The sequence below is a fragment of the Archocentrus centrarchus genome, chromosome 5 (assembly GCF_007364275.1).
Source record: "Archocentrus centrarchus isolate MPI-CPG fArcCen1 chromosome 5, fArcCen1, whole genome shotgun sequence".
Taxonomy (NCBI): domain Eukaryota; kingdom Metazoa; phylum Chordata; class Actinopteri; order Cichliformes; family Cichlidae; genus Archocentrus; species Archocentrus centrarchus.
The window spans coordinates 34,957,462-34,980,665 of NC_044350.1; the positions used below are offsets into that span (position 1 = coordinate 34,957,462).

The 23,204-nt window shown below is 45.6% G+C and overlaps 1 protein-coding gene across 9 annotated transcripts in view; it reads right to left on the reverse strand.

Moving 5' to 3' along the window:
• Positions 1–11,079: 11,079 nt before the first annotated feature.
• The window catches only part of slmapa (sarcolemma associated protein a), a 67,586-nt gene continuing 55,461 nt past the window's right edge, over positions 11,080–23,204 (reverse strand). For 7 of the 9 annotated variants that reach the window (XM_030729272.1, XM_030729278.1, XM_030729276.1 and 4 more), the window contains 8 exons: positions 22,841–22,966; positions 22,510–22,584; positions 22,317–22,417; positions 21,437–21,635; positions 21,240–21,357; positions 19,450–19,621; positions 18,709–18,843; positions 11,080–12,819 (listed from right to left, as the gene is read on the reverse strand). In XM_030729272.1, the coding sequence (XP_030585132.1) occupies positions 12,724–12,819; positions 18,709–18,843; positions 19,450–19,621; positions 21,240–21,357; positions 21,437–21,635; positions 22,317–22,417; positions 22,510–22,584; positions 22,841–22,966 (1,022 nt within the window). In that variant the 3' untranslated portion in view covers positions 11,080–12,723. Of the gene's footprint in view, positions 12,820–16,009; positions 16,098–18,708; positions 18,844–19,449; positions 19,622–21,239; positions 21,358–21,436; positions 21,636–22,316; positions 22,418–22,509; positions 22,585–22,840; positions 22,967–23,204 lie in introns of all 9 variants that reach the window. The other 2 variants (XM_030729277.1, XM_030729273.1) reach the window with 1 other exon arrangement.

Below are 23,204 nucleotides of genomic sequence, written 5' to 3' on the forward strand. Positions count from 1 at the left end.
TCTACAGTACGAAACATCTTTCTCTCTGGTACTCTCTACAGTACCAGAGAGAAATCCCAACAATCAAATGATCCCCTATGAGCAAGCACTCGGCGACGGTGGGGAGGAACAACTCCCTTTGAACAGGAAGAAACCTCCGGCAGAACCAGGCTCAGGGGGGGGCGGCCATCTGCCGCGACCGTTTGGGAATGTTGGGACTCAAAAAGGAGACGGGGTGATGTTTAAACCATCATTTAATCATTGCTGCCCTTACAGAAGCACCTAACGGGCTTAAGAAAAGCTTTTCCCACTGTTGAACAGAATCTGGAAATTTTGGACTTCTTTGGGGGAGGACTAGGGAAGACACCGAGATCCATTTTTAGGTTCCTCAGGACAGCTTCATCAAAAGATGAATCATGGGCCATAGCAGCCTCCAACACCTTGTCTGGGGATCCAAACTCCTTGATGAGTCTTTTAGATAAGGATTTGGTGAATTGGTACATGGAGTCCTCCAGACTTCCGGCAGACTCTATGTTGCTGATATGTTGGTTCACCAAATCTTCGAGACGGTCCAAGACGATTTTTGTTTCCTTGCTAGACAGAAGATGTTGCTTCCTGGATTTTGTGATGATCCGGATTAACAGAAAGGAAGTGAGGTTTTTGGATATTTTCTCAGCATCAAATGATGACACAGACACTTGTGACAGACCCTGCTCAGACTTTTCAGAGGGTGACGGCTGAGTGATGTGACCTTTTGAAGCCCCAGGAAGAGAGGCCAGTTTACGCTCAGATATTATTTTCAGATGTTTGCACTTGGACCTTGATACTGGCGCGGAGTGACAGGATCTAATATATCGTTCTTCTGGAGATGTGCTCCTGGGCCTTAATGTTGGCGCAGAGTGTCTGTATCTAGTAGAACTTTTTTGTGGCAATAATCTGACCCTACGCCTGAATGCAGGAACTGGGTGACTGGATGTAGCAGAGATTTCTTCCAGACTTGAGCACTCAGACCTTAATGTTGATGCAGAGTCACTGGATGTAGAAGAGCTTTCTTCGCAAGACGGGCTCTCGGACCTCAATGGTGATGCAGAGCGTCTGGACCTAGCAGAGCTTTCTTCCAGAGACGGGCTCTCGGACCTCAATGGTGATGCAGAGCGTCTGGACCTAGCAGAGCTTTCTTCCAGAGACGTGCCCTCAGACCTTAATGGTGATGCAGAGCGTCTGGACCTAGCAGAGCTTTCTACCACAGACCTGCTCTCGGACCTCAATGGTGATGCAGAGCGTCTGGACCTAGCAGAGCTTTCTTCCACAGACGTGCTCTCGGACCTCAATGGTGATGCAGAGCGTCTGGACCTAGCAGAGCTTTCTTCCAGAGACGGGCTCTCGGACCTCAATGGTGATGCAGAGCGTCTGGACCTAGCAGAGCTTTCTTCCAGAGACGTGCCCTCAGACCTTAATGGTGATGCAGAGCGTCTGGACCTAGCAGAGCTTTCTTCCACAGACATGCTCTCGGACCTCAATGGTGATGCAGAGCGTCTGGACCTAGCAGAGCTTTCTTCCAGAGACGGGCTCTCGGACCTCAATGGTGATGCAGAGCATCTGGACCTAGCAGAGCTTTCTTCCAGAGACATGCTCTCGGACCTCAATGGTGATGCAGAGCGTCTGGACCTAGCAGAGCTTTCTTCCAGAGACGGGCTCTCGGACCTCAATGGTGATGCAGAGCGTCTGGACCTAGCAGAGCTTTTTTCCGGCGATAAGCTGATCCTGGGCTGTGACTGGGCTGTGGATGTAGCAGAGCTTTCTTCCAGACAGATGCTCTGCTCTGCTGTACTCAAAGCAGATGCTGGCCTTGAAGGGCAGGATGCTGCAGATTCTCTGCCACTTTGTTCCAAAGCATCTGACAAAGCATCTGCTGGGGTCGGGGCTGTTCCAATAAGGTCCCGGATGTCTCCTAGTGCCCCAGAGACTAGATCAGCTTGAATAGTTTGATCTAACTCTTTATTCTCCAGCCAGAGGACAATCTTCTGCACGTACTTTTCTACTAAGTCTTCTATGAGAACATAGAGGACTTCATGTGAAAACCGGCGCCGTGAGCCGTCTACTGGAGTCCTGGAGATCACAGATTCTGAGAGAGATCTTCCCATCACAGGCACCGGTTTTTCATATTTGTCGTTGACCGTTAGAAGATCAAATATTTTGTCCGTCAGTTCCCTCGTAATATTCCTGAGTTCCACGCTATTTCCAGTGTTTTCCAGATCATCGGGACCAATGCAATGTTCTTCTTTCTTTGTCAGTTTGTTATACAAATTGATAACATATGACTTGATGGTGTCAAAGTTGAAAGGAGAACAACGTTTACCTGTGCTCTCCGGGGCTGGCGTCTGTATAGAAGTACGGGAGGACGTAGAAGACTCAGGACGAGGAGTTTGAGGCACTGATCCTGGGAGGCTTAAATCACTACTCTCAGGGGGGGTCTGTCTGTCATCCTGGGGGGGTTTGGCCATGTTTAACAGAGAAATCAAATATTTCCTGTTTAACCTAAGTTTTCTTTTCAACCCTTTTCTCATTTTTTCAAACTGTTTTTCCGCAAACATGAAAAACAGTTTTTCGCGGACATTTTGTTTGGCTAAGCCTGTAGATGGTAAATTTGAGGTGAAGAAGTCTCTCACTTTACTGATCATTAAACTCCTGTCAGAGGCGTGTTTGGGTGAGCAAGATGCATCACTGGACTCCTGTTTTTCAAATGCTATTTCCACTAATTCTGATGCAGCCTTTTCTGCCGAGATTGGATCGTGGATGTTTTCCGCTCGTCCCTCGGTGTGTGTGAACTCCTCGCTTTCTTCATGTTTCTCCACTGCTGCTGCTTTGTCTGTGAGCCCCATGTCCATGCCTTCTTCCACACCATCAGGAGTATCATCCCCTGTGATATCTGTGTGTTTAATCCATTTTGTGAGAATTGAAGAAACCTTACTGGTGGCTGATTTCACTGTGGTGATGGATGTTGTGCTTTCATCACTGGAGCTTGAATGATCTTCCCTTCCCATGCAGCAGCGCTCAAGCCGACGTATATACCTTCTCAGGCACGAGGCAGCAGACGAAACCATGCGACGCAGTTTCTTTATGTTGCTTACTCTTCCATTGACGTAGATAGAAGGGTCTGATGGCAAATTGGGGCTCTGTGTGAGCAGAGAGATGGCCGCGTTGACCTTCTCCGTGACCTCCTCCTCAATCATCTGCGTCAGCTTTTGAGCGCTCTTACATGTCTGTTTCAGGACATTGAGAGAGCTGGCAATGCTGTCTGAGACAGAGTCTCCAAGAGATGTATTTATGTTCTCCATTACATCTTCTGGGCTTTCTCCCCTGATCGTCTGGCTTTGAATCAGAGGCAGAACAATTCTCATGTTTTTGGCAGCGGCGATCTGAATGATTTCAGAAATCAGATCAGCCAGAAGTGCTTTAGCATCTGAGTCCCAAACACCATCTTTTATCATGCTCCACTGTAATTCAGAGAGCTTCTCAAAATAGCCATTAAAAGCTGGTAAGAAGTCCTCTGCTGTGACCACGGTTGTAATTTTAGCTTCGTGTTTTTTCATTGTTGACATTCTCAAGTTTGAGCTCCTGCGTTTCTATCTTGTTTTTCTGAAGTGCTGAGTGTCAGACATCCAATGTATGCCTTCTGTTTTGTGACGTCATCAGCGATCACGATCACAGACATTAGAACCTTCAAAGGATTTTCGGCCGCTTTTTTATCTGAAACTAAACAAGAACGCGCGCGCAGAAGCGCGACTCGAAGGAATCCACACGTGAACGCGCATGAATGAAAATCAGGAGCGCGCGTAGACGTGAAGCAGCGCGTCATAGTTTTCAGTGTTACAGGCAGAGCCTTCCCCTTTAAGACTGTAGCCTTATGGGTAATGTATTTCAAGCCACAGGTTGTGTGTTGTAGGCTAAGAGAGACCACCCACTTTCTCCGCCCCCTGTTTGTGTGTCTGCGGGTTAGCGCGGGAGTGGAGCGCGAGGGAAAAAGTGTGTTAGGTGGCGATGGAAAGTAAGTTATGCCTGATTGCCAGATGCTGCAGCCCCAACAAGAGTTTTGGCTCAGTTATGACTGAAATGTTGGTATAGCACTGTTCGCTGTCCTCGCTTCCTGTAAGGGAATAAAGTTCCACTGCATCTCTCCTCTTCGCTGAGCTGACCTACAGTAGACGAGCAAGCTAGTTACCAGCTACAAGCCAAGCTAAGTATCCACAGGTTTTTTTGACAGAGTGCTACTTCCGCTGTACGGTTTTACACTTCCGGTTACCCAAAGTCAGCCAGAGTTAATGACAAAATTCGGTTACTTTGTGCTTTATTAGTTGGAACATGAGCTCGGGTTCAACTTGTGCTGTTGTCGGTTGTCACTACATCAGTCTGTACATTTTTTTTCACAATATTTTATTCTGTAAATTTGTTCCTTATTCCCCTAATTATACTACCCAGTTGCACATCCTATTACTGTATTTTTCCTTATGTTTTAAGTTTTCCTTTAATGTACAGCCTCTTATTTGTTTACGTTATTTTATTTATAGTGTGACACTACAGCATACAGCCTACACAAAGCTTAAACAATGCCTGCCTTCATGTAAACACGTAGCAGTTAGCAAGATGACAGCTGCGTGTCTCCTCGATCACAGCCTTCGGCCAGTCCAGTGTTTCTGTTTCAGTGATCTGAACACTCTGATATCCAGATCAGTGATTTACCTTCCACAGAATAGCTGCAGTATCACTACATGATTTCCCTAATCAGCGATTCAGGAACAGCTGACTGTCTCCACCGCTCCACCCATGCTAAGCGCTTAGCTTGGCCGATGCTCTTGCTCGGCTCTACAGCTGCTTTAAGGAAAATGTTGGAATATGATATATGCTACATACATTTACTTACGTACGTTTACTTCCCTGAGAAATTTGTCTGGAAAATAACTTAACTGATTAAAAATACAGAAGCTTATAATGTTCTGTGAACTTTGTGTTCTGACTGTACAATGAGCCACACTGATGGAGACTAAACAATGATAGAAATGGAGACTTCGAGGTCACCCTGTTGTTGAAATCATCTGTTTTCCACATTCTGTTTTGTAAATGATGTAATCAAGACTGTAACTTGAATTAGAAAGGGCCAGTACTTCATGCCATCTCACACGAGTATGGTATGCAGTTCTGACCCGGATTAATCTGTAAACTGTTTGGAAATGGCTTTATTAAATTTAATAATTGGACTCCTTATTCTGTTGTTTTGTCATTCCTGTTCGATGAAACGAACACGCAGAAACCTAAAGGCTTAAACAGCAAACAGCACACACACTCACTCTTCATATTATTTTAAATTCCTTCAAAAACAACCTCGCCTTGTTTGTTAAGCATTACTTTATTGATTTTATTGCTTTGAAGGTAATCTGGTGCTCTTATAATTACGTGATTCCATCAACACCTTCGGAAAAAAACATGGTAACTGATAATGTGGATGTAGCTGACTTCAGGCCATAATTTCATGTCATTTACACAAGTGACGGGTGAGGCACTGTTACCTCGCTGCTTTTTAAAACATCCTTGCAATGTATCCACCTCCGATGTGGTACCATTTAGGCCAGGTAAAAGAAACTGCAGTGTCAAAATGTTTCAATGAACATTTTGTGTAAGCCTGCAACCGTAAACAGCAGTGCAAATGGAAGTAAACTACCGGTTTCCGCTATGAATTATGGGTAATGGCATGAAGTCAGGAATAGTCTCTGGAGCTTGAAAAAAAGGCGACTGGACTTTTTTTTATTTCTTGAAGACGTTCCTCCTCTCATCCAAAAGGCTTCTTCAGTTCTCAACCAAAGGTGGAGAGACCCCGGTATTTAAACCCCTGTGGGCGTGGTCTCCTGGAGGTGGTTATGACCCTCTATTGTTCATGTGCGTAAACACATGTGCCCAGGTGTGAAAGGAGGCGTGGGTCATTTCAATCAGTGGTTTCAGATCAAACCAACTTAGGACTCCGCTCCATTGTTTCCTGTGGCCTATTGAGGTCACTGGAACAAAGGTGTGAATGGGGGCTGAGACGTCTGGGGAGGGAGCTCAGGACAGCACTGTAAGCGGGGGAAAGCTGGTGACGTAATCCACCTCCTCTGTTCAATGATGGTTGTTTACAGTAGACACAGATGCTTCTTTTACTCCTCTTTCAAACCATCTGTCTTCCCTGTCCAAAATGTGAACATTGGCATCCTCAAAAGAGTGACCTTTGACCCTCAGATGCAGACATACAGCTGAGTCTTGTCCTGTCAAGGTGGCTCTTCTATGTTGTGCCATCGTTTGTGAAGAGGCTGTTTGGTTTCTCCGGTGTAGAGGTCCGAGCACTCTTCACTGCCCTGGAGAGCAGACACTACGTTGCTGATCTTGTGTTTGGCGGGTTTGTCCTTGGGATGGACCAGTTTTTGTCTTAGGGTGTGACTTGGTTTGAAGTATTCTGGGATGTCATTCTTGGAGAAAATTCTTCTGAGTTTCTCTGACAGGCCTGACACATAAGGGAGGACAAAGTTGTTCCTCTTGTCCTTCCTATTCTCTCTAGTTTGTGTTTGGCCTTCATTCCTGTGCATCTTGGCTGATTTGATGAAAGCCCAGTTGGGGTAACCGCATGTTTTGAGGGCTTTCTTAATATGTGTGTGTTCCTATTGTTTCCCTTCTGCCTCAGAGGGAACGCTTTCTGCCCGGTGTTGTAGGGTCCTGATCTGAATGAAAACAGTCCATCATGTCTAAAAGCAGGTCAAACACCCTAAATTACATATTTCCTTAAAAGCCTATGTCCTCTAAATTGGATCTGGCTTGCATTGGTATTTGTTCCACCCTCCTCATTGTCATGGACATGACACAGTTTTACAGTGGGCTTATGCACATGAGTGAAACAGTGATGCATCCCAAAAAAAATTGATATTCAACCTCAACCCTTCAGCATTAATAAAAGTTAGGCTCAGGGGACAAGGAAGTGGTATGAGGGGGGGCCCTTCGAAGGTTGAGTCTCGTTCCGTTTTCCATCCTCAGTGATTGGCTGCTCCTCTCTGATTCTTTCCACATGTCCCAAACAGTTCTGACTCAAACCCAGGCCATGTGTCGTACCTGCTCACCCGCTGAGTGAAACTGACCAATTGTGAGTTCTGGATGCAAACGCAAAAAGGGTAATAAGGTTTAATGTAACAAAACTTTTCATACATGAAGGTGTTCAGAGTCTTTGAGCTGTGACATTTAATCTAATGGATCAAAGAAACGCAGCCTTCATCTTCAAACATTTTAGTTTCTCATTTGAAATTCAAACCTAAAACTGCGCTCCTCCATCATCTCTGCACATCCTCATTCAGGGCTGGACTGGGGCAAAAAATCAGCCCTGGCATTTTTGGCTTACACCAGCTCACAACTATGTCTTAAAAGCATTTGACACTGTCTTACTCTTATTCAGTGTGGGCATACCTTTTGCTAATAATACTTTTATGCTTTTTTTTACACTTAGTTTAGTAATGCTTAAATTGCAAAGCTTTTACATATTTAGCTTTTTTTTTAATCTTTTATTTTGCATTTAGTGCTTTTTTAACATGTTAACATGTTTAACCAGCATAGAGGCTACAAATTCAAACTACTGTGCAGCCTTTCAACATACCTTTAACCTAAATATCTAAAATGCTATGATGGACACTTGCTGCTCAGCCAACACTTCTCGGCCTTGACCTTGTGCTATTTTATCAGATTAAGGTACCGTGGCTGACAGATTTTGGGAAGTATGCAAATACCAATAAATACTGATATTAATCAATCGCCATTGCTCATCATTCTCATGTAACAGAGCTAACGTTACCTCCATCACCTCAAAGTCCCTGTATTATCCTAACGTTACTGCCTTCGTACCAGTGGTGGATGCTGGTCTTTCAAGGAGGGGAAGCTCAATTTCAGCCTACATCGTAAAATGTGTCGGCTTATTTATTCTACCCTCCGTTCCTTTTCAAGAAAATGATCTGTGACCCTGTCTACCAACAAGGCCTCTTTTCCAGGGACTTGACTAGTGTCCTCTCAATGGCCAGCAGAGGTAGGCTGCTTAAACGGCCTTGGCCCATGGTGTTGTGGGTGTAAGACTTGAGCCGCTTTAAACAGGAGAAGCTCCTCTCTACACCTGCAGATGTAGCTCCAATCGTTGCCACTAATGACAATGGTTTGTACACCTGAGGCATTGCACTGTCCAACTCCGGTCCACAACATTCAAACTGTCTGCCATTATGTGCAGCTTGCTACCTAGCTAGCTTGCTAGCTGGGACTGGCGCGAGGCTAGTGTTCAGTGTGTCCGCCTGTGAGTGCTTTGTGACGGTGGAGGGGCTCAGCAGCACCCGCTGGACAGAAACTGCGATAGAAGTAAGAAAGAGTGACAGAAGTCAGTCTCTAAACACAAGCAGCTACAAAAAACCACCAGAAATAGAAGCTCGATTTGTCGCTAGTCGTTTTTAACAAAGAAAATGCCGCTAAGAGGGTTAGGAAAGTCTCCGGTTCAACTCAGAACAGAATGAAAATTTAAAAATGCTCCCATGGACGTTTACACCAAAAGATCGCTGATTCGCTCATTTCGCTGTCAATCAAAAAGGGATTCAGCCTCAGACAGATCATCCAATCATCATGCAGAAGCTGAGCCAGCCGAGGCCAGCCCACTGCCCCATAGACCCCCAGAGACGCTGAGCGTCCGATGGGCGGGACAAAGCCCAGCATTTATCCAATGACTCGTCTCGTTTCGCTGCACTCTCTGCTTTGCTATTGAACTCTGCGGACGCTCAGCGTCCACACTGTTTAAAGCACTGTGAAGCTGCGGGAATAAGAGAGAGGAAAGCCGCGTCGTTACCAGTGATAAGAAGCTGATTCTGAACAAAAGTTGAGCGCGTTGTAGCGCATATTTAGTCAATGACATGTACACACAACAGTATATGTTTGATCACTTATTTTTTGACATTTTAGGGGAAGCTAAGCTTCCCTTGCAGTCTTAGAGCAATCGCCTCTGCTTCGTACATACTACACTTTCCCGCTCACTCTGTCCCTCGGTTTCCAAAGCCTGCATCTCTGGCTGCTCCTCTCCCTGCTGCTGCTGTCTCCACCTACAGCAGAGGGGCCCTAAGCAAGATTTGATTTGAGGCCCCCTTCATACCACTTCATTGTCCCCTGAACTTAACCGTTATTAATGCTGGAGGCTTAAAGTTGATTATTTTTTTTAGGATGCATTACTGTTTCAGCCTTTTCAATTCAATTGTATTTATACAGCACCAACTCACACCAAACAGATGCCTCAAGGCACTTTATACTGAAAGGTAAAGACCCCACAATAATTACAGAATAAACCCAACAGTCATCCTAATCTTAAAAATAGAGAGGGTGTCTGTCTCCTGAATCCAAGCTGGGAGCTGGGTCCATAGAAGAGTCCACCCTAGAAGTAATAAATGCACGAATTAGCTTTTCAGCATCAGTCTGGGACAGAGTGTAGCCTACTCATTAAATTACTGTTGTTACAAGTGTACAAATCTGGACAGTTAGAATAGTCTCTTCTTTCTTTTAGGACATTTGTAAAAAATTAAAACAAACCAAAAAAATTTCATGACAAATGTGGATGAGCTTGGGGGGCCCCTGGTGGTCAGGGGGCCCCTGGTGGTCAGCCACATATGTCGCCTATGCCTCTGGCTCGCTCTTCCTACAGCTGCTGTTGCTGGAGCATTGCTGTTACAGAGGATGTGGAGGCTACAGCAGCGAACATGTCTGTGATCTTTGCACATTTTGTAGCATCTACAGCGACACTCTTCACTTCACGTAAATTCGCTTCACCCCCTTTTTGTCGCTTCGGTTTCTCCATGTTCTCTCTCCTCACACGCGCTCATCACTGAAACGGGAGTCACAGAGCACCAGCAGAGAAAGGGTGGGGCCGCTTTCATCCTATATCCTGATTGGTTCTGTCCACTGTCTCTGTTAAAGATGGGCCAATGGGCCGCCCCCTCTAAATTGTGGGCCGGTCTCTTAGAAAAAAAAAAATCCAACAGCATCGGCCCGAGGACTGTCGGCCCACCGGGCAAATGCCCGGTACGCCCGATTACCAGTCCAGCCCTGTCCCATTTCACGAGTCCTTTAACTCGATACTCTGATGCAGTTTGTAATGTGAGCTGTCACAGTAGAAACATTGTCCTCTGATCCAAACTGATCACTTCAATGCCCTTCTTGCTGCTTCCATTTCAAAATAAAAGCATGCAGAAGCCGTTTACAAGCAGGATGGGAATATTCAGCATCCTCTGGAGTATTTATATATTTGAATGCAGACTGAGCTCATCTGTGTGTGAATAAAGAGACAGGAAACAGGGTTGGTGGGTCAGCTTGCTACAACTTTAATCCAAACGTCGCTCTGCATATTCAATACATCCTCCTCATATCCTCTACGTAGCTCCTCTCATATCTCTACACAGTTTAACAAAATAAGTCTAGTAGCAGATCATCCGATAACATTTTATCTTACATCTCTGTTCTGTAGTGTTTTTCTCTTTAAACATCAGGAGTATTTGTTCGTTGTCTTTTTATTTTAGTTCTTTTTAAACACGGAGACGAGACAGAGTACACGAACGATGACGACCGCAGCTCAAGAGTTCAGACTGTGAACGACACACACACACACACTGACATGTCAGAACACTTCTGCAGAGGCCTGATGGCTCGTGACTTCTTTCTACTGTGACTTGTGCGAATCTATAGTAGAGTCCAAGAATAAAAGCAGAGCTGAGGTGCAGACACCAGCTTTATCCACCCAGACTCAGCCGGTAAAAAAGAATTCCTTTCATATTTGACTCGTGTTCAGAAAAAGCTGCTCTTTTCTTGATGAACCTATTTTGGAGAGTCTGGTCATTCGCCAGCGAGCAGCTTCCCTCTCTGACTTCTCACCGTTCAGGCCTCAGACCATCAAACCAAGAGTGTGTGAGTGTGTGTGTGTGTCTGCACACATACACAAACTGTGGTGTTAGTTACATCAGAGGCACTTTGACCCCTTTTCTCTGTGCCCCCAACATGGAAAAAAGGAACCCCCACATAAAATAAATCTGACTTTATTTTAATATTTTGGCTTCAAGTTTCAACCTAGACCCCCAAACTTCCCCCAAAGGAAAAAAACCCACAGAGAAAAAAACGCCACGTTAGACATCCAACATGGCCGAGTGACCGCAGACCAAGCGGAGCTTCCTCCCAGCAGCCTCGGGTTCGCCATGACGGGCCGCCGAGCATTTGTGCTTCGTTTGTGCTCTGACTTTGCTGATTGTTCAAACTCAGACCTGCTCGAGCCTGACGCCATGGAGGTGCTGCAGACTGAGCGAGTGTGTTTAAGGCTGAAAGCCTCAACAGACTAACATCTACCTGGACACAAAGAAACAGGAGACACACATGCAAACTACCTGTGGGAAAGAAAAGAGCCAACTTGACAAAGTTGGAGTAAAATGGTGCCAAAGACCAGCAGCTCAAACTAATCCATCAGTAACGATGTTTGCAGGAAAACCGCCGAGCGCACCACCTCCTTTGTTCCACAGGAGGCGCTCTCAGGACGGTCACTCACTTCCGCCAACGTCCTGAGTACGACGTAAGACTGCATCCGGCCTCGGACGGGGATGTCTGAGGTTGTGGGGAATGTGGAGTCATTACTCCCAGGTCCGCTCTGACCCGGAGTGATAGCACCCGTTCAGGGCACCAATCATGGTTTACACGACACTCTGAGACTGGTAGAAACCAGCCAAGGTTCAACGACTGTGACCCCTCAGTGTTCAGAGCTGGGTGAACGCTGAGGGCATCTCTGCGCCTGGTTCCATCCCCGTTTGTCTCGGCTTCGGTGGGACACGGGAAGAGGGAGGGGCCGACTCCCCCTGGCTTTAAGTCCAGCACGGGTCAGGATATCATCACCAGTTAGTTACTGTTTGGAAACTGTAGCCACCAAGGACGTGTCCGGTCCAAAATCCTTAGAGGATATAAAGTGTTTTATTTCTATTTGGACATAAAAATTAAACCTTTGTGTGCGTTTGTAAACTCACACACAAACCTGTGTGTGTGTGTGTGTGTGTGTAAATAAATGTTTTCTCAGTTTATTCGTGTTAATCGAGGATGATCTCAGATCAGTTTCTGTAAAATGGGATTATCAAAAAGAGGAGCAGCTCCTGATCTGGATCTGATCTGGACCAGCAGGAAGCTGGTCTGAAGGATTCAGAGAGGAAAATTAAAGCCATCACACTGTCTGTTCTCGGGTTAAAGGTCAAACAGATTCTGACCCATCAGTGAGCCCCCCGAAGCTGCTGGAAACGCCACGTTGGCCTCCACCCGTCTGTTAACGGTGGAACCGAGACGAGCGCCACATCAGGTAGGGTTTGTGTGTGTGTGTGGAAGCTCCGCCTGTGGCAGAATGTTGTGTTACCGGGAAATCAGCAGAGACGAAAACCAAGGGGGGGAAAAAAAAAAAAAAAAAAAAAAAAAAAAAAGAGCCCCCACCAGAGCTGAGAGTGAGAATAAGAACAAAACTCCCTGCCACAGAAAAATGAACCAAAAAATAAAAAAGAAACCAAGAAGCTTCTGAGTCCTCTGTAGAAACCACAACCTTTATATTCCCTCTACAATTATGTACAATTAAACTTTATACAGGTAAAGCCGTGACGCTCTCCTCGCCGCGCTCCGTGTGTGTGTGTTTGCTTGTGTTTGCGTGTCCTAGGTGGAGCTGCTCTTGGAGAGGTTGGGGTAGAGGACGGCGGCCGTCACGGCGACCATCACTGCGACGACCGGCATCCAGGAGCTCCAGCCGCTCTGTTGGAGAGACGATGAGAAGGTGTGAATAAAGTTAGTTTGAACCTTACGAGCTAAACTGGACGGAGACAGAAGGAAAGAGGAGAAAGATGAAGAGGAGGAGCAGAGGGAACGAAGCCGTTTCAGTCCAAAAGATGATATTATTTCTTTCTGGGGCAAAGATTCATCTGATCGGACGCAAGAATGAAGAGCGTCATTGCTCATAAAGAACTGTGCACATGAATTATGACTGGACCCATCAGTGAGTCCGTCCCGCCCAACTTTACAGCAAAAACAAACATGTTCCCAGCCCGCTGCAAAAAAAGGTCTGACCTCTGACACTTTCCTGTTTTTACTGAAATAACTCGTCCAGATTTCGGGCTGCGGCTGCTCGACTGACGGGCGAGACACGACCTTCTGCTAAACTTCACCTGTTCACCGGCTTTCTGCCTTTTACAGCGTTTACGTGTCCAGCAAACATCCAGCATTTTATTATCGCGGAGGCTTCAAATGTGGAGACCACAGAACAGCGGGAGGCATCATGATGGCTGCATCCACCTTTTATAATCAGTCTGTGGGATCAATCAGGCAGTCCCTCTGACAGCAGCTGAAACAGCTTTTTGAAGTAAAACTTCATCCTCGATTATGTGCAGTGAAGGCTTAAATAATCTGTGCTTTTATAGAACCAACGTTCCTGCCGTGAGTGTTTGTGAGCGTTCCTCCAGCTCTCTGCAGGTATGAACCATCATCACTCAGAGAAAATATCATCTTTTGGGACTTCAGGGCAGCCAGAGAAAAGCAATAAAAACAGAAACAGCAAAATAAATGAAGTTACCGGAGCAGAAAAACAGAAACGTTAGAGACCAGTTTCCCCTCGAATAACTGGGAACACTGGTCTGACATTCCTGAACAAACAAGCAGCAAACACAACACGGGACGATGGACACGATGGAGATGCTGCAGAAAATAAAAGTATGAGCGGCTGCAGAAAAAAGAAAACCATGAAAATAAGTGAAGCTGAGCAGCAGCTGGATGCAGGAAACAAAGAAATGAATGCATGAAATTAAAAACAAACCCTGCAGAAAGAAGCTGGGAGAAAAAAACAATTACATAAAACTAAAAACGAAGCAATGAAATCCTGACGGAGAGCAAGAGGAGAGGGAAAAGGGTCGGACTGGAGCCCGGATCTTTAAAGGGAAACTGAAGCGTGACCTTTGAACCCTGTCATCTCTTCTCCTAAAGTCAGGGTGAAGCATCTCTAACCTCACACCTACACCATCTCAGAGATGAACACTGAGCACAGGAGGCGTTCAGGTACCGTGTTCAGTGTAGGACAGCCTCGTTAAAGCTGAAGCCTGAAACAGGTGCAGGTGAGGCGAGCGTTTGCTCCAGTGCTGCAGACGGCAGACAGAAACCTGCTGTTCCTACAGCCGTGCGTGAGACGCACAATTAAAAAAAATGATCCCACACTGTGAGAGTGATGCAACCCCGGCGCTCAGCTGCTTCTAACAGTTCACGTCCTGTAATTCAGACACATCGTTAGTGTTGTTCTTTTAATGAACTTAAATATAGATTAAAATCAGCCTAATAAACTGATCTCTCTCTGTCAACCATGTGGAACCAGTTTTGTCTGAGCCTTAAAAAAACAAAAAACAAAAACGCAGATTAGCCGCTGAAAACACGATTATATCGTTTAAAACAAACGTTTTTATCCTTTTCAGACCGCTCTGAGCACGTCATGGCTAAAAAAGAACCAATGGCTGCATCCCACTCAGTGAAGGTCCTGATGTCATACTCACTCAATTAACCACATGCCACCACAGACTGTATATATAAGGTGGATGCCACACCCTTGTGTTTTTTTAAGTCTGGTTTTTGCAGTCGCCTCTTTGGTGTTTGGAAACCACACGTGATGAGCGAGGGTTGGTGTGACTGAAACACCGAGCGACACTGCATACTCAGATGGTGGCCTGTCAATCACCAATTAGCCGCGCCCTGTTTTATCATCCCCTAATCTTTCTATAATTCACAAAATAAACATGATTATCTATTTAATAAAACTAGCGACTGAGACCATATATCAATCAGGAAGGTGTTTACTGAGGTCACAGATCACATGAGCTCAAGGGTCATTTTCAAAGCCAAAAAAAAAATGACAGCCAAAGGAGTCTCCCCCTGCTGGTCACTGGAAAGAATGCAGGTTTAATGCATTTTAACAACAGCTTTACTTTACAGGCCTGGAAGCTGCATCCCTCTTTTATATCCAGTCTTTAGCCTCGTTTACCGTTTGTAATTTAACCGTTTTTTCCTGCTGTGACGGGTCAACCACCGCCGCTGTGAAGAGCACGAAGCGTATGTATAAGCCTCCCTTTAAATGGAGGGAGCCCATCCCTTTAAAGAGCAGAGGGAAGTGTTTGCTGCAGCAGAGCAGAGGCAGAAACGAGACCAACAGCCATGCAGTTAGAGTCTCTCAAACCAAAAGACGAGGACCGAACACCACGATGATGATGAAGATGAAGATCCTCGGTCTGAAACGGAAGTTTGGGAGGTGAAGAGGTCGTTCTGCTGATCAGTTTAGGGTTAACAGTTGGGTTATCTTTGTGGGACATCGCTGCACCACATCCTCCTCCTCCTGAGCCATTAACACTCATAAAGGATGAAAGACGGCAGAAACATCTGGATGCTCATTAGCCGCCTTCTCTGGAAGGGGAGACTGAGCTCCAAAGCTTCCTCACCTCCTACAGGATGCCTACACTGTTACAGTCATCCAGAGGCTCCACCTACTTGCTGTTTTGTCCTTATGAGGGGCAGCCAATTAGAATACAGTTGGATTAAAGGGGGCATTGCACAACAGCCCAGTAAGAAAAATGTAAATCATGCAAAGCTTCTCAGACTTCATGAACGAAACTATGATCTTTATGTGCTGGGCCAGGTTTTTAATGGGAGCTCTGATGGTCAACGGTGATGACGGGCTTCTTATTTTTCAAAAATAAGAATTTCTCACTGAGGAAACGTCTGTTTGAGAGCAAGGCTTCTTTTCTGTTTCAGCATTTCAGATTTCCAGCTGAAAACCGTGACCCTGAATTCATCATATCAGAACGACCCTTTCACCTCTGACACGTTTCCTTCCGGTGATGATGGACAGATGGATGCAGCAGAGACAGACAGGATGGCAGAGAGACAGACAGACTGATGTCATGTCGGTGTGTACCTTTCTACCATAACTGGCCGAAACACCAGTAGAGCAGAGCCAGGACAAGGCCCATGAATATGGCTTGGACAGGCTGCAATATGGATGGCTAGAGGGGAGAGGGGTTGGAAGGGGAGAGGGATAAGAAGAAATCAGCCAGCAAATCAACCAAAACCAACATGGAGGATGGAGCAGCTACAGTGGGGCGGGGAGGGGGAGAGAGAGGGGGGGGGGGGGGGGGGGGGGGGGGGGTTTATAGGAAGAAGGGTTTGTATCCAATCAGCCGTTTTCTACGAAGCAGCACCAACATATCCACACATTCAACAGCCACATTCAGCAAACACCGTGGAGCAGCAGCCATCCGTCACCAGCAACACTTTCCTGCAGCAGGATCTGATCTCCACCCGCTGACGGAGGGCAGCGGGTGGAGATCAGATCTTTACAGCACGACAAACACAGGGAACGCTAACAGAAACACTCGAAGGGAGGAGCGGAGCGGACATGTTGCTCCAGGTGAAACTTTTACACAGTCATGAATGCTAATTCAGTTCACTATAACCTGATCTCACTTGCTCCATCATTAGCAGTGCTACTCATACAGTTGGTGATGAGATCTGGGAACGCAGTGAAATGAACTGCAGCTACTTTTGTCTACCAAAGCTCACTTCTGTCCCTTCTGCAATTTTACCTTTCACCACCGGGGGCAACATTTTAAATGTTCTCAGATGCTGCTGTTCTTTTACTTTTAACCTTTATTTTAAGCCCTCGACTAATGGGTAACTTTAATATCACCTGGTATTAAAGCTTACAGTCACTTGCTGCACCACCATGTGGTGGTAACTGGAATTAGGTGAGAGGACAGACCAGCCCCAGTTCAAGTTTAATGACATCTCTTCAACACAATACAGAGAGGTTATGGACATAAACGCTTAGCAGTTGTTTCTCTGAGTTCTCTTGATAGTTTGTTGTGGAAGGTTTATTTACTGCATCTCCACATTAAGCTGTCATAACTTAATTTGCCTCCATTAAGGTTATTAAGTATTATTGGAGTTCAGGTCTAAAAATGAAAAATCAATCTGTTCTCTTTTGAATTCCCAGGCTCCAAGGCAAAGACAAAAGGATGCTGCTGCATCAAATTATATTCACTGAGTCTTAAAATAGAGTTCAAATCTCCAGGTGAACACAGCTCTGTGACTTTTGGGTGCTGGTGACATCGATCCAACCATAACACCTCATCTGGCTCCAGCTGAAGCTGAGCACACTGGGGGGGAAGCTGGTCTTTAACCCTGATGAGCTTTTACAAAACCACGTTTAGCGCCTACTCTTCTAAATGAGCCCATCTAATCTGGAGTTTCCTTTTAATCTGCTGAGCTGAAACCTGATCAAACTTTAGGGTTTCCATCTGGAAAACTGTCAGAACCACAGGTGGTGATTCAGTACAATTTAATCTTGAGTCACTTGAGTCATGTAGTCCTACTACACATGAGCCCTGTCTGCTATAATACTAATGGCTAACTGTGCCCACTTTTAGCATAAAGACAAAGTAACATATACACCTCAATCAAACCTTCACTCACCTAAAAAAAAAAAAAAAAAAAAAAAAATAGTCTCCACAAAAGAGTCCAAAAGATCTCGGACAAGCCCCCATTTATGTTATATATCTTTCCAGGTATGGATAACTAGCAGTTTAGTCCATGCAACACCCAAAAACTGTGCACTCCGAGAGTCTTTGGGTGTTGCACAGGCACACCCCTCTGCAACTCTCATTAGCAAGGCTAATAAAAGTGGGAGAGGAGCAAATCAGCTGACTCTGTTTACATACAGCAATGACGGATTTAGCCTATTTGTAGCCTACTTTACATTAGCTAACTTAACTGCTTTCGTATCAGAATAAATAAAACACGAGTGGAATCCCACAGATTTTCCAGTGAAGCCTTCGAATTCCCAGATCTCTGATTCTGCAAAATTATTATTACCAACAAAACTAAAGAGACAAAACTACGATGCTGTAATGAAGAGGAATCAGCCTTTAGAAATTTCTTCTTAAAAGTACGCTGATTTGGGCCCAGGGACTCTGATGTGTAAGGCTCAGCTGCAACAAACCCCGAAGAACAAGATGAATATTTGCTATCACACCAACAGATGAAGGAGGAGCACGAAGAGCTGAGGGAAGAGGAGGGGAGGAAGAAGAGAAGGAGGGGGTACAGAAGAGGAGGCTGCTCCGCCTCACTGATTTGTTACTCCTAGATTTGTTATTCATCGGGTTATTTATCAGAACAGGACATAAAGCAGGAGAGACAACGAGGTCATCACCTCGGCTCGAAGAGTGTTTTTAATACATAAGTGCTGTGACTGTGTTAACGCAGCTGCATGAATCTGCTTTAATCACTATTTAAATGTTATTTTTATTACCTCACCAGTGATTATTAGATATCATTAACACATTTACTTCCACTACAGAGGATGTTAGCAGTCCTCTTTGTCAGGACTCAGACAGCACTGCTGCTGTGACACATTTCTATGGCCTGAATTAGCAAATAAGCAGTTATGATGGCAGGCTGTGATCTGGAAATGCTGCACGAGTTTAAAAATGCAGCTTTACCTGCATAAAAAAACTTAAAGCAAAAATAAGTTATGGTAAAACTTAAAGCTGAGAAAACAAAAATAAACAGTCCAAACACAGTCTTTATCAGGAAGGAAGTGTGTGTGTGTGTACTCACAGAGCTGGACTTGTCCTGCAGCAGCTTCAGGCTGCTCCTGCACTGCTCCAGCTCCTGATGGATGTTCAGCTTCTCCTTCTCCGTTCTCTCGTAGCGCTGACGGAGGTCCGACAGCTGGGATTGTGTGTCTTCATACTACACACACACACACACGCGCGCGCACACACACACACACACACACACACACACACACACACACACACACACACACACATGCGCACACACACACACACACGCACGCACGCACGCACGCACGCACGCACACACACACACACACACACACACACACACACACCAGGGATTGTTAAACTATTTGGGATATCTCTTTACTTTTGACATTAGAAAGAAAAACTGCTAGAAAGGAATAATAAGTCCTGCTTAACAGATGATGGAGAATCTGCCAAACAGCACATTTACAAAAGCTCATGAGCTACTTTGACTGAGTCACTGAACCCTGGACTATTTATACAACTTCATACGACTATTTATACAACTAGCTGACAAACACCTGCTGTTTGGAGATTTTGGCGCATTTATTAATTTTATTCCCCACTTTGCTGCCACAAACGTCTCTGAACCACCTTTACTCGTGTTCTCACTGACCCAGATCTCTCTGGACTTCATCAGAGCAGCCTCACTGATCCATTTCCAACTTTTATTTTTCAGCTCTTTTCTATTTGTTCTGCTGTTCTTCACCTGGCTTCAGATGCGTTATTTTTAAATCCAAACCTGTGCGCGTACCTCTTTCTGCAGTGTGTGTGTGCGGGCCTGGGCCTGGTCCAGCTGGCTCTTTAGCCTGCTTGCGTCCTGCAGGTGCTGATTCTCCAGAGAACCCAGTTTGCCCTGCAAAACCTCCTCCCTCTTCTCCAGAGACTCCAGACTGCTGCTGAGAGCCAGACTTTGCTCCCTGGTGCTGAAAACACAAAGCAAATGTTTAGTCAGTAATCACTCAGCTACACTCCCCAACAATGTTAGAAGCTCTCCAAGGACTCCTTACAGGAGACTTGTCAGACTTATTTCCAACCAGCTGTTTAAGCTCTTTCACCTTTAAACCAGCTTTCTTCTGATTGGTTGCCCCTTATAAACAGAAGGTGTGAACAGCAAGTGGTCGGGGTTTCTGCATTTACAGGCAAGGCTGTGTTCCTGAGATGACCACATTAAGAATATCCGCTTTTTCAGGCATCAAATAGTAGGAAAGTGTAATTACCATCATTTCTGGTAAACAGGAGTGTTTTATTTTGAAACGTGACCACACTGTCCGTGCTTCCTGTGTCTATCTTCCTGTCCCACTTATCTGCCGTTTGCAGCTTGGTGCTCCATCCATCAAAAATAGACTATGGGTGTTTTGTTCTGCTGAGTCCTGGGTGCGTCTATGCACCGACTGACCTCATCCATCTTACCAATGCATTATGAACTGGAAAATTTTGTGCTGACTGGACTTCTTTTATTGACAGCAAACACCCTGATCTGAGGACTGGTTCTTTATGCTGTGATTTCTTAGCTTGTTTATATAAATGGCATATAAGTGGGAGCATGGCCACAGTTCACCTATCTCCCCATGTTTGTTTGTTTGTCTTCTTGGATGGGTGTTCTGTTAACTGTAATTTCCCCATTGTGGGATCAATAAAGTACCCTTCATTCAAATGCTGTAAAAATGTCATGGATATTTAAAAAAAAACAAACACTTTGCCTTATTGTTTGTATAAAAGTGTGCAGACACAGATCCACACACAGCTAAATCTGACTCTCATCAGTGAGAGTTTACTTTGTCTCCTTTAGCAGAGGTCGTATTTACTCTGAGAAATCCTCAAAGTCACCTGATTCAGGTAACACAGCAACATGTCTGTACTGGAGAGCAGAGGTTTTACTGTAAAGAAGAAAATCTCTGCTCAACTTTAGTTTAAAGCTTTCTAATTACTGGCACTAAATTCAGACACCGTTGGCTCAGCCACATATTCGACTGAGCTTTAAAAGGTGCATACATTTCAGCACAGGTTATTGTAGACTAGTAAAAATGCAGCTGAAGCTCCGATAAAATCCTGCTGAGGACTTGTTTCTGGTGAGAACGCAGCAACGTTTTCTCCCGGCGGAGAACAGCTCGAGCAGGAGCTGTCAGTCAGCTGTCGTCTCCTCGTCCTCCTCTGCCTGAATCAGCTGGACAGCACGTTTCCTCCCGTCAGTCTCACCCTCAGCCCGTCCTTTAATGCTGAGTCCAAACTCCAAACCTGATCCGTGAACCTGGCGCTGCTCCCGAGAGCCGTCCTGAGCCAGATCTCATCAACTCGATCACGGCTGTCAAAAGACTTTAAGGTCCACCTAACAAAGTTTGATATGTTCCAGGTTTCAGGCCTCTCAGCCTGAGATTCAGCTTGAACACAGGTTTCATTGGATATTTAGTCACGCCACATTCCAGCGGTCTGAGCCTGTGTGGGGCTTTTTGAGTGAATAATGCAATGTGATTTTTGGCTAACTTTAGCAACATTACAGGACAGTGAAAGAAGTAAATAAAGGACTTAAAGCAGTGTGTGTACCTGCTCAGCTCAGCCTCCAGGCAGTGCAGCTTTTCTGTGAGCGTTTTCCGCTCAGCTCTCAGGCCGTCACAGTCCTGCTGCAAACACGAACACCGATGCTGCAACGCAGCGCAGTCCGCTGAGGGGGCGAGGACAGGATTAGCACCCAATCAAACACGTGAACAGACGGCCTCACACAAACGTGGAGGAGCGCTCACCCTGCAGCTGGCTGGCAGCGGTCTGCTGCTGCTGCGTGAAGGCCTCCTGCAGCCGGGCGATCTCCTCCTCGTATTTGGTGGCCGTGTTCCTCCAGTGTTCCAGCTCGGAGCGCACGCCGGTCAGGTCTGCCTGCAGGGCGGCGATCTCACGCTCCCGCTCCGCCGTGGCCGCTTCCATGGCGTGTCGCAGGACGAGGATCTTATGGCAGAAACACAAACCGTAGATCTTTGTCACATGACTGCAGTTTACCGCAAAGTGACAGACAGCAATGCTTGCTGGGTAAAAATAAAGGAGTCGCAGAGTCTGTGGCACCTGAACCATTTTAAACATCTAAACGAATTCTGATTAATACAGTTTTTGTTTATATAAACATGACTACCAGTTGGATATGCAGCTATTTAACTGTGCAAAAGTCCCTGCAGCAGACGGTATATGATGCTTTTATTGAAGTGCCTTGACCCCCCCCCCCCCCCCCCCCCCCAGAGCGGCTCCTGTGGTTGGTATCAGAGTCTTTGGGAAACGAACCATCTGCTCTCCTGCTCTGTGACCTGGAAACTGAACGGCTTTAAAATCTCACTTTCCAAATTAAACCCCATTAATTATTGATAGGTGTTATAAAGATGCTTTAACATTGTGAATAAATCATTTACATTTAGAAAATGAACAAGATATTCCAAAATTTACAAGATTTAAGAGTAATATAAACACTTCATAGTTTTTTAAGACCTTAATTATAATTTCAACCTTTAGAAGCTGACACGTTACACATTAGCCAAGAGAGGCTCAAGGGGAACCGAGTGGAGTTTAAGGTGGGAAAGCAGTCTGACTGTGTGAGGAAGAGTTATGAGGAAGAACTGGCAGCAGCAGGTGAAGCGGTACCTCCTCCTGAGCAGAGTAAAGCTCGTCTCGGGTGCTGCAGATGGTGCTCTCCCTCTGCTCCCTCAGTGCCTCCATGTCAGCCTGCAGCTTCCCAAGCTGAGCTACAAACAGTCACACACACAGAGGAAGTGAGACGTGACCGATAAAAGCCGACACACAAAGCTGTGGTACACCGTTCTCTGTGCTCACTCACTCTGCAGGTACTGGATCTGTTTGGTCGACTCCTCAGTCAGCTGGGAGTTACTCCTCCTCTCCTCCTCCAACAGAGCTGCAAACACAGACTCACACGGTCACCACGTTTACGCCACTGTTCTCTTATACTGTCCTATCGTACCACCAGAGACATATTTGTTACACTTCAGCAGAGCAACGGCTGTAATCTTAGATAATCTCAATATTATAAGGTAACATTGCAGAAGGCAACTTTCACACCATTCAGCATCCACTGAGATGAGGAACAGTAACCGCAGTTATGATTTATCCACAGCGTGTATGTTAAACATGTGAAAACACCTTCATGTTACCTTGGAGCTCCAGACATTTCTGCTTGCCGGTGTTGGCTAATTCCTGGGCCTCCAGAAGCTCTCTGTGGAGATGGTGGATGACCTGCTCCGTGTCTCCAGGCTCGAGACCGGCCCGATGCAGCTCAGCTGCGCGCACACACACACACACACACACACACACACACACAGTGTATTTAATATATATAAAATACTCTTAATACGTACAACAGCAGTTTCATGGTCTACAGATTGACGTGCGCCTGTCGAGCATCATTAAAACAAACATATTGTTCACGGTTTAATTGTGAATAAATATAATAAATAAATAGCTGATCAGTAACAACCAGGATCAGTCTACTGGGCCTTTTGGGGGTTTGACTACGTG